General features: G+C 35.0%; 1 protein-coding gene across 1 annotated transcript in view; it reads right to left on the bottom strand.

Annotated features, from left to right (window-relative positions):
* Positions 1–12,131, bottom strand: part of MYO16 (myosin XVI) — a 727,392-nt gene extending 715,261 nt beyond the window's left edge. The window contains exon 1 of the mRNA XM_001375684.5: positions 11,393–12,131. Within this exon, the coding sequence (XP_001375721.4) occupies positions 11,393–11,420 (28 nt within the window). The 5' untranslated portion in view covers positions 11,421–12,131. The remainder of the gene's footprint in view (positions 1–11,392) is intronic.
* Positions 12,132–12,452: the final 321 nt, after the last annotated feature.

The raw sequence follows: 12,452 nt of genomic DNA, 5'->3' as shown, positions 1-12,452 counted from the left end.
AGTTGGAAGGAAAAATAGGACATAAAGAAGTATTTTTTTTTCTCTTCAGGAAAGCGGACACTTGGGTATATTCCAATGAAGTAGATAATGAAGGGTTGGAGATTAACAATGAGAATTATTGAGTAGGAAGTAAGCTGGAGAAGTAGAAGGGGAAAGGATGATAATCTTTGCAAGGAGAAGGGATCTTTCATTTTAAGAGAGAAGAAGAAAGGAGGAGATAGTAGGAGATCAGCTATACCAAGCCCTTGATTTTATAGTTTAGAAAACTGAAGTCTAGAGGCAAGGTGACTTGTACAAGGTGAAAATGTAACCAATCAAAAGTTAAGATTTGAATTTAGACTTTCAGGTTGGAGTTCAATTCTTCTTTCACAATGTTTCAAAATGTGTTTGGGGAGGGGCAGCTGGGTGGCTCAGTGGATTGAGTCAGGCCTAGAGACAGGAGGTCCTAGGTTCAAATCTGGCCTCAGATACTTCCTAGTTGTGTGACCCTGGGCAAGTCACTTGACCCCCATTGCCTAGCCCTTACCACTCTTCTGCCTTGGAACCAATACACAGTATTGACTCCAAGACGGAAGGTAAAGTTTTAAAAAAAAATGCATTCAGGGAGCTTACAATTATTATAGACGACCTTTTAAAGTGATTGATTAGGTTGAGGGAAACTTTGCTGCTAGTGGTAGTCCCACAATATCAGGAAGTAAAGAATAATAATGGTAATGATAAAATATTGTATTATTAATAACAAAAATTAGCATTTCTATAGGGCCTATTATATGCTAGGCACTGTAGTGAGTACTTCAGAAACACTGTTTCATTAATCCATTGAAAAATGAAAAAGCAAGCAAAACATTAACTTCATTACATCAGAAGCAGCTGGTCACCGTTAGAAACAACGTTAAAAGGAATGATCATATTGAACTGACTATAATTGTGTAATATTTCAGATGAGTAAATGATTTCGTCATCTGTTTTGTTAAACATAACTAACAATATGCTACTATTGTATATTCAGTTTGAACATGAGAAAGCTAAGGTAGATGGGATAAGGCTTATTTAAGGTCAAAGATCTTAAAATCAAATATAAGGGCAAGTGCAGTTCAAAAGCCATATCTGCAGTCATGATCAGTGGGTGAAGAAGGGTGTGGATAAGGACTAAAACTTGTACTCATTGGCATGAAATTTTGCCTAGAACATTCAACATAAGAGCAATGAAATAAAAAAAAAAAGACACAACCCACACTGGTTAAACAGTTCTTTAGACTTTTAAATTTCTGAACACTATACCAGAAAGCTATTCCATGACAATAACTCACAGACTTACAGTATGAAGAATAAAGATGTATCTCTATCTAAAATCTGCTGTCATTCGATTTCACTGTCTTCCTGTTCTCTTATTAAGAGATTCAATGAAGAAGAATGACCGAATGATTTCTCCAAAACTCTCATGCCACTCCTCATTTCTATCCTTTAATTATTGTTCATTCATAGGGCCTTGAAGCTTTTAGGCTCCAAGCTGTCCTTTCTTTTAACCTCTTCCTACTTAGCAAAGATCATTTTTAAGTTGAGACAAACAAAACTGGACACAGATTTATCATATTGTATTGTGAGTTTTACTATTATGTTTTAAAACATGGCACAGCATAGAATTAGCCTTTTTAACTGCCACTATTCATGGCAACAACAACAACATCAATCATCCATCAAAAGACCTCTAGATCATTTTCCTGAATGTTCAAGTCATTTTAAAGCTCAATAGTTTAAGAACTTTTAAAATTATTTCTCTTGATGGGCACTATTTTAACCTAATATAGGGAAAAAACTCATTTGCTGCCCCATACAATAGTTTTCAAAATACAGGGCTTAAAGGTCTTCCTGGAGTGCCAAATGACTTTTCTTACATTATTATTGTTTCTAATAATGCAATATTCATACTGTTTGTCTAGAATTAATTAATAACTTAGTTGTGATATTTAATGGCATAAATGTTATTTCGTTGTTGCTTTATCAAAATTAGTATCATCATTCTAGAGCAATGGAATAATTTTGTAGAAGCAGAGAGTAAAACAGTTTCAAAGCAAATACTGAATATTCTTGGAGTTCTTTGTTGTGTCAGAGACCCTAACATTTAGAAAGAGAAATTCCATGCTAAAGTAGTTATTTACTTATTAAATTATGTTAAAAGCTTCTGCAACTTATTACTTGATTTTTTTCCTTCTCTGATAATTTAATACTCAAGTGCATCAGAGATCTCAGCAGTTTTGGAAATGTATTCAAGCCTCTCTGTTTCATCCGTGAGTTTGCCAAAAGGAGATCAGTCAACATATTTAGAAGCCTTCCTTTGCTTTCTCTGGAACACCTAAGTCATGACTTCCTCATCCTTGCCTATTGACCACACTTTTAAATCTTCTTTTCATATATTTCCTTGAAGATATCTTTTACTCCTATTTTCCAAGTTTTCTCTTTAGTTACATTCAGCATGAACATTGCCCTAAATCTCTAGATGATATTAATTTTAAATTGCTTGGGGAATTTTGCATTCTATATGTTACTCCATGTAAAAATAGTAGCAGTAGAGTATGCTAATATTCTATTTCATTTGCCTTTGTTTCAGTGGAAAATTGGAGGCTCCTTAAAGTTGCTCTCACATTTGCCAAAGGCAATTCTACAAACTCTCATTCTCCTATTCAACTCCAGGTCTGATTGGTCCACTGCATTTCCTGGGCCAAAGAGGTATCTATTAAGGTTTATATGCTTACATGCACATACAGATGTACATATGTGAATTATATATCTATAAATGTATACATATGAACAAATATATATTATCCATCCAAATATGTGTCATGTTCTGAGCAATACATATTTCTAATCAATTTGATCTTTCTCATATAGACATATAGAGTCACTACCTATGAGTATAGTTACATATTTCTTTCAGTAGTTTTCCCAACAATTTAGAGATTGATGAAACCAAGGCAATCAATTATCTGGAGTACTTCACTAATCCAAAGAGGAACACTACTTAACTTGGACTCTACACCTCTTCCATCACATGTGATTAACACCTTTGGTGAAAAAAATACATACTTCCTAATTTTATACTTCACCTAATATTTATGATAATGCTCTTAAAGAGGATTACTGTTATTTATAGGTCTTCAAGGAATTTATTGATTTATTCTGATGCTTCTATTGGAGCTAATTTTTTGGAAAGTCATTAACGGTACATTTTGCTCAAGCAAATGAAAAGTTTTTGTTTTAATAATAAAATTAAGCATTAAAACCATATACGAGTTCTCTATTCCTTAAATTTCAACCAACTGTAAAACAGCATCCATTGCTGAATGGTGCTTGGAATAATATTCTGGTTGCCTAGTATTTTTTTCATTACTGATGTTCTAAATTTGTGAATAGATAACTAATGTAAAATAAGTTATTGACAAAAGAATGGACATAAAGATTTGCAGTTGATTTTTTCTGAATACAGCATTTATTTTTGTTTTTTGCATTGATAAAGTCTGAAAATTTTCCCACAATGCCTTCTGAATGCCCCCTTCTCCTTCACATACATTGAATTGAGAATATTTAGTATTCTCACAAGTATATTCCTTCTGGCATTAAACTTCTTTATATAAACTTTGATTAACCTATCTACTTTTCCTTTCTTTGTCCTCATTATTGTGATTTCAACCTTCTCCTTAAACTATACCCTGTACATCCTATGTCAGGTCCTTTATGTAATGGTCCTTGATGATAAAAAAGTTTCTAATAATCCTCACATTTTTAAAATTTTTCTTTTATTTATTATCTTATATTTCCCCCTTAAAATTAGGATGCTTTGCTTAGTTAGAAGTCTTGTCAATATTTCTTTAAATTGATTTTATACTTTATAATATATCTTGTTTATGATGTGATATTCTATTTTACAAACAAGTTGGTGTTGTCTTTGGCTGCCATAAATTTCTACTTCTCAATTTAGTTAAATGTGTGCCAACTAAGGGAATTTCTGGATATTTTAGGGCATCTAAGTGGGAGGCAATGGATTTAGAGTACTGAATTTTCATATAATATTATTAAAATGAATGCTTATATTATTTGTGGAGTCAATTTCCCATTTGTGGTTGCAGATTACTTGTTAAGATAGTTCAGGATCAAGTTGGTTCAATTGTTCACCACATCATTTTCTTAATTATTTTGCCTTATCATTACATGTCATCTACACTAAACTTTTTGTTTAAGAAAATAATTGGAAGACAGTGGAGATAATGACTATTAAATAACATTAAAAAAGAAATAGATTTAGTAAAAGATTTGGCCAACGGTTCTTGGTCATAGGAAGATGATAGACTCAAAATTATCCTGTGAACCCCTAAAGAATACCAATCAAGAACCCAATATGAAGAAATTTCAGAAATGAAAGAAAGAAGAAACTTGAAGGAATTCACCGTAAGAAAATTCTCATAGCATTATCAGAAGCTGTAGCCATTACTTATGTAGTGCTTTGAGGTTTGCAAAGTACTTTACTTATATGATTACATTTGATTCTCACAATATTATAAGGTAGCTGCTATTCATATATGATCATATATATCCTTATAACTCTATAAGTTAGGTGCAATTCATTATCTCTATCTTATAGATGAAGAAATTGATCTTAAGGAAGATTAAAAGATTTGTTCAGGGCAATTAAAAGTTAGTAAGTACCTCAGGAACACCTCAAACTCATCTTAAATCAAATCCAGTGTTCTATAAATCAATTAGAAGTAGATTGACAGATGAGAGATAAAGAGAAAGACAAATAGATGATAGATGAATAAATATTATTTAAATATACTCATTAATTCAGCACTTTGGAATTTGTATAGTTTTCAAGCCTCTGAATTTTCTCCACATCTTATAACTTGTCCTCCCGAGTGGCAATGAAACCCTGTGTCTAATGAAACTAATGGCTATTTTAAGTAATCTCCTTTGCAAAGTCCATAAATTCAACTCCTCAAACAGTTCAAGAACAAAGATTCCAGAGAACTCTGAAGGGTGGGCAAATAAGAGAGAGATAGAAGTTATCAGAAGTCTTACCATGGTACAACTCTGTAATACAACATATGTGGGAAAACTAGCCATTAGGTATTGTGAGAGAACTGGGAAAAACACACAACAGCAAAGACTTCTGTCAGTATGCTGTTTATTATGTCCTAGTGAGTCCTTCTCTGATAAGTCCACAGGAAAGAAAGTTGCATAGAAGAGAGTAGATCACAGAGTAATGGAACTAGTAAAAATGGAAAACAGTACCAGTTTCAATGGACGCTTACAGTCTAGCTATAGTAATATCTCAATTGGTCTTCCCAAACCTGAAGATTCTGGTTAGGTAGATTTTTTATAACTCTGGTGGTCAGAAAGGACAACGAATAGGAAGCAACGCCTGAGAAAAGGGTGTTATAATATTGGGATTCCATCAGAGAAAAAATTGGCTCTAAGAAGCATATTTTCAGTTCATCAAGCAATGTCTAAAGATAGACAAGCTTCCTGAGAAAGAGGTATGGGGAAAAAGCATGCATAGAAGAATAAAATTTTAGGCAACAGGTATTTCACAGAAAATAAAGTTGGTTAAAAATCTCCTGGGCAAGTTGAAGATGTTGCCAAAAAAATTCTCCAAACACCCTTGAAATTATGATGGAGTAACTCCAAGAATCCCCAAAGATAGTTCAGAATAAGAATCAAAGAGAAATGAAAAGAAACAAAAAGAATTAATGAAAAAGTGGAACTGACAGAGACATTCTCCTTAATCATATATTGGGGGGGAGAATGACTGAATTATAAAATAAAAATAAAAAAGCAGAAGAAAAATAACTAATTTTTTTAGTTTAGAAGAAAACATGAGACCCCAGCAAAATAAGAATACTGAATATGGAGAAAAATAGAAATTAATCATTTCAAAATTATAGACCTTCCAGAAAAAGAAAATTTAAAGTCTTGATTTGATTTTATGAAAAAAAATGGCAAAAGAAATGCCCAGAAACACTAATGAAAACAAGAGAATTAAGATTAAGAGGACTCACAGGACTATCAGAAAAAAAAACCCCTCCAAATTTAACTTACTAAGGAACAATGTAGTCAGATTTCAGAAAATGCAGCAATAAAGAACCATTGTGGGCAACAAGGGAGGAAAATCACTTTCAAATTCTAAGGAGATTCAAGAAGAAAAACATTAGTTGTAAACAATCAGAGGAAAAATTGAAATGAGTATTCTGAAGAGAGAAGATTTCACTATAAAAAGAATATCTTTTAAATCTAAACCCCAAAATCAAAGGAAATAATTGGATATTCAGTAAAAGAAAGAATTCAAATCATTCCTCAAAAGATTCCAGATGTGAGGTAGACATTCAATATGCAAACTGATTAAACAGCAAGCAGCTAAATAAATACTTGCATGTAGTAATGAAAAACTAAGAAATGAAATGTTCATCTTCACACGAGTAGGTCTGGACAATCATGATTGTGGAATGGAGTCTATTTTTCTTTCACTTTAAAAAATTATTTATACAATGTATGGAAGACAGTAAAAAGGTGAAGAAACGCTTGATGGCACAAAGAATTTAAGGAATAAAAAATATAATTCTAAAACTATTAGGTAGAAGAAGTGATTAACATTTCAATGGAAAAGCACATTTCTTGATTGCTATCAATATTTTATCTTGTGAGATAATGGAGACTAATGCTTTTCAGAGGAAAAAAAGGAGAAGCCAAGGCAAATAATAACAGTTCAGGACTCAAGAAGAAAAGTTGATGAGAGATTATCAATTTTGTTCCATATCTTCATGGTTGGGAGGGATTAAAGATACAATATGGGAGAAAAGATCACAGAGATAGAGTTGTGACTGTGGACAGCAAGCAGAAAGGATACTTTTTTATATCATTAGGCTTCCCCACAGAGAAATAAAGAAGAAAGACAATAAAGGACAATTAACATTTGGTAGCTCCTGTCACTTAATTACACAAGGTTCTACATTAGTGTGTTTTAATACTAACTGCTGATACGTGATAGGAACTATTATTTGAGAATCCATAGACACAATTCAGGAAAGGTTTTTTAGTGGGTCCAAAGGAAGAGTTTCATATAATCAACTGGACATCAGTGGAGGAAAATATAAACAAACACACACAAAAATAAGTACCAAGAACCAGAGTTACAGAATATCGCCCCCTGGAACATTTGCCCCCATCAAGGACTAGCATTTCTAGAAAAAGAATACAGAGTGTATCACTGATGAAGGGATTGAGAAAGGGGTAAAATCAAAACAAAACTTTGTGGAAAAGGATATTATGCTAAAGCAAACAAAAGATAATGAGAACAGTAATAGGAGGGGAAAATCACTGGAAGAGAGAACCAAGTTCAGGTTCATCAAAGAAAGATGTTCATTTCTCTTGTTTTATTTACTCCCTACCCTCTACTGAAATGCAAGTTGCATGTAAACAGCCACAAATATATACATTACGCACATGTATTACATGGAAGAAAATACAATATTTTCCATTTATAACCCTAAATATAGTTTACATTCTCTACCTACAAAAAGTATAGTGTAATGTATACAAAGCAACAATAATTTGTTACATATAAGAAATGCATTCAAAACATATAGCTATATACATAGTGTGGAAAGGAATTTAGACTGACAGTTTGTGGGGGAAGGGCCCAACTGGGAGAGGCAGTTGGGTCTTGTGACTAGCACTTCCTTCCTGCCGGGTGGGACTGGCTTCCGGGTGTTGAAGAAGAGAGGAGCTTGTTCAGCCCAGTCTAGAGTGGCATGCTCTTCTTGGTTCAGCTGGAAGATTCAGGCCCAGTTGCTTCTGAAGATTAGACCTGTTCTTGTTTGCTTTCTAGCTACTGCTAAGATTCTGAAGTATACAAAACTGGACTGATATAGAGGAGATGGAAGTGGGAAAACCCTCCACCAGCCTCTAGGGCCTGGCCCTATACTCTGAAGCTAAGGAAAAACTCCAATTCCAACTGGAGGATTAAACTTTATTTATTTATTTGAATTCGCAGTCAGATAAGTGGACTATATTTTCTGGTCATAGAGGGAGCTGAAAATCAGTTCAGTCATCTAGGCAATAAAAGACCTTATCGGTCCCCTGCTGTTTCCTCTCAGCAAGGGGCATCTCCCTCCCTTGCCTCACCAAGCAATATACCCTCTCTCCCTCACCTCCTCCATACCCCTGCTATAAACCTCCCATTAATTCCCATTTTTTCAATCCCATTTCCTTTCCCAATAAATATTAAAATAGTATCAATGAAGTGGCAGAACAAAATTTATTGTGTTTAAGTGACTCAAAAAAGCAGAAGTTATAATCCTAATATGAGATAAGAGGATAATAAAAACTGTGAGAGTTAAGAAAGATATTCTAGGAAACTATTCTTATGGTTACTATGGTCTATTTAAAAATATATTAACTATATATTTATGTGGACCAAAGTACAGAATAGCCAACTCTTAAAATAAAAATTAATCAAATTATAAGAAGATATTGAAAGTAATATATTAAAAAGAGTTAAGTGAGATCTAGTGTAACATAACAGATAATTATCTGAGGCAACATTTGATTTGGGGTCTTCTTGCCTCAGAGTTCAGTTCTCTACTACCCATACTACATCTAATGCAAGTTTACATACATGCACATACAAACACACACATATACACATAGGCATATATTCATATTTGTATATGCACATCATATATTGACAGAGTAATAAATGACATTTATATTGTACATTCTATATATCATCTCAATATTATTAAGCAAGTATCACCACTGAAGATCTTAAAAAAAAAAAACTTACCTTCCATCTTGGAATCAATACTATGTATTGGTTCCAAGGCAGAAGAATAGTAAGGGCTAGGCAATGGGAGTTAAGTGATTTGCCCAGGATCACACGGGTAGGAAGTGTCTGAGGTCATATTTGAACCCAGGACCTCCCATCTCTAGGCTTCTCAATCCACTGAGCCACCTAGCTGCCCCCCATGGTCATATATGCAATATATCAGTTCCAGAACTTGAATCCATGGTTTCCTGAGTACATACACAGTTTACTTTATACTATGTCAAATAGTTTCTCCATCTTTACACATACTAGTTCTAAAAATCCTTTCAGATCAACTTTAAGACTTCTTTGAATGTTCCAGTCCATTGTGATCTCTCTCTGATGAAATCTTAGAGAACGTATTGGTTATAGAACAGAATTTTGAACCTGACAATATAATGCCTAATATTGTTATCTACTTGTCTCTTCTGCATCAGTCTTGTCTTCTGAATATTGTGTATTATAAATTTCACATAGGAAGAACACATGCCTTATGCTTTTTGTATGTCCCTCATAATATTTAATAAAGTGCTGGAAGCTCAAAATATTTAACTAATTTGGAATATTGTTTTAACTGTCTTTAGCTACTCTGACCTATTTAAAATTTCACTAAATTTAGCTCCCACCTTTAATCAGAGCATCCTCTCTATATATGTTTGTTACATACATATATACATGTATGTACATACACACATACACATGTGATAGAATACTGTGGGTACGTGTGTATACTGCTGTTCATATTTTTGCATACACATGTGATATATACCGTGTGTGTGTGTGTGTGTGTGTGTGTGTGTGTGTGTGTGTGTGTGTGTACTACTGTTCACTCAGCATAACTGTCATTCTCACTTCCCAAGCCTCTACATTCAACTGCAAAACAGTACAGGAAACAAAGAATCTACTTTGGTGAAAAGCACTTCAGTGTTCTATTTGGGTACCAAATTGCTCATTGAAAAATCCCAATATAGCATCATTTGATCTCCCAGTGCTCATATTGAACCTCTCTCTGTTCTTGTCCTCTAGCAGGAAGAATGCTCAATCTGCTTAGCTAGTACCTTGGCAAGGTGGGGAGGGGGTTGGGTGCACACTGGTCTGCAGAAGGATTGCAGCTAGAAGAATTGACTTTGCAAACTCACAGTTGAGGAAGAAATATAGTTCTGATAGGGGACTAGCACATTTAAAGCTGGCTTCACTAGTCTCTGGCATCAGAGAAATCACCCTAAACTGGAAAAGGGAAAAAACTCCTCAGTAAAAATGCCAAGCTTTTTCATATCTTTTCAGTCAAAGTTCCAATTTCAGTTCATGAAGGCTTCATGTCCAATTTGACAGATGAATCTACTAGTGGCTTTTATTAGTGCTGAAAATGTAAGTGCATTTATTGGAGCTGCAAATGTAAAATGTCAGGGTCTCTTTTCACATGGCTATGCCTACTAGTCACCTCATTAACATTAATAGAGGTTACAGGGTATACCCGCATGTGCCACAGTAGACAGGAGAAAGCCAAATATTTCCTCCCTGGGCATCAGCAATATTTGTTCAGTTCTATTTACTGCACAATTACAGATTTACCAGGAATATCCTTCACTTAATAATATGCTGTTCATTTTCATAGTTGTAAATTTAGCCTTTAAAGCATTTCATGCTGAGTAGCCATAATTCCAAAAGAAAACCACTTTCAACATTATATTGGCAACTATGGCATAAATATGATCGAAGTTTTTTGAAGTACTATAGGAAACAATGCATATGTTTGGCAAGCCATTTTCTGTTCCTTCGAGGGTACAAAACCCTTGAAAACACTGCCCTAATATGTCTTCCACTTCGCTGTTATTTTTCATAAATGATTTAAGATGCAGCAATTATGTAGTTTTCAAAACATCTAAAATGTAGCAGTTTCACAAAGCATCTTAGCTCACAACATATCAGATAACCCCTTCGACTTTCTCCTCCCCTCCCCCTACTACATGAATCAATGTGCAGAATTTGGCAGAGATACAACTTTGAGTGTTGTTTGGTTTTTTTTTGTTTGTTTGTTTGTTTGTTTTTAACACTGCAAGAGGAATGGTGCAAGGGTAAAAGTTGAGACTCAAGGAGAACTGTAAGGATCCAACTTGTAAGCCTAGGCAGTCTAGTAAGCTAGTGTGTCACCCCCAAAGTGTCAGCCAATCAAACTCACAATACTAAGATGACCTTCAGGCTGATGAATGAATTCTACTCTGTCTTGTCTGATATTATTTATTACTCACAACCCTCCTGTACAATCGTTTCCCAGAGGTCATTCCTTTTTCTTTCTTTCTGCCAGGATAGAAAGTTTGAAAGTGTTAATCGGGTATTTAACCACTTTCAAATGATTTGGGAGCGTGGGAGAAAGCCTAGAGCATGCCTATGTCTCCATACCTGTATACCAAGTACCAGATTTTTTTCCCTCATCTCAGTTTTTCATCCCATCCCACCTCCCTCAATTTTTCTCTTTGCAGAAGATCAAATAAAAATGGAAGGCAGCTCGATAAGCAGAATAGCAAGGTTACTTACAGCACTTGATAAAATGATAGTGAGACATGTTTCCATCTCAGACAGTAATCTTGCTACATGTTCCAGCATTCTCTCCTGCTACAATAGTCGTCCTTACAAACTGCATAATTTAGAGCCCTTCCTCAGGTAACCAGTTTGCCTCAGGATCCATTATTGAATGCAGCTCCTAGTCCATGATCTTGCAAAAAGAAGCTTCAAACTCATTCTCATGCAGCAGCTGGAGTAAGGAGAAGCCTCTCTAGGAGCCCTGAGCCCTGGAAGCCGCACCGCACGTGCTATTGTAGCCTCGCTGATTGACACAGCTCCTAATCCCAGAGCCCCAGGAATAGTACGATTTAATTGGCGTGCACTCGCAGCCACATTGTTCAGGCGCTGAGGTGTGCTGCTGCACTGCGGCGCCCACCGTCCTGCCGGTTAATGGCTTTTCAATAGCTTCCAAATGGCAGCAAACTAAGCTTGATGAGTGGGCTGAAGCGAAGTCACAGAAGAGGGGATCTGAAAGCTTGTCCCTGCAGATTGTCTGTGAGCCAAATGTGACCGGATTCTTCGCTGGTGGTAAAAGCGGAGTATTTTTAGTTGCCACCAGTTGCTGTGTGAATAGGAAACTGATAGCAGACTCTCAAAATAACTACCTTTTAGCATCCGAGATCATTTCATTTGTCTGCTGTAACGAAGGAATTAAGAAATAGCTCACAGTCATCTCCACACTCTCTCGGGTACCCAGGCAGAATTAAAAAAAAAAAAAAGATACCCACAAAGCAGAGAGTTTGCATATTCTAAATAATTACAGACTTACTGTCTGGGTGGAAAAGCTGTGCATTTAAGCACAGATCTGTGTGAAGTCTTTCTAACCGGATTGGAATTCAAAAGCAAAGAACTGTAAGATTTACATAAATTCAATCTCAAAATAAAAATAATGTGCAGTCATAGTGTAAAAGCTATATTAGCTATAAAATATGGCAGAGGATCTATTCCATTTACATATGTAAATTGGAAACCAGTAAATTCATTTTCTTTCTGCTCTTCATGGAAAACAAGTTGATATGTTCCAGAAATCATG

Source organism: Monodelphis domestica, chromosome 8, assembly GCF_027887165.1.
Source record: "Monodelphis domestica isolate mMonDom1 chromosome 8, mMonDom1.pri, whole genome shotgun sequence".
NCBI classification, from domain to species: Eukaryota; Metazoa; Chordata; class Mammalia; order Didelphimorphia; family Didelphidae; genus Monodelphis; species Monodelphis domestica.
Note: the sequence above shows the minus strand (reverse complement) of the source record. Positions and strands in the feature narration are given on the sequence as shown.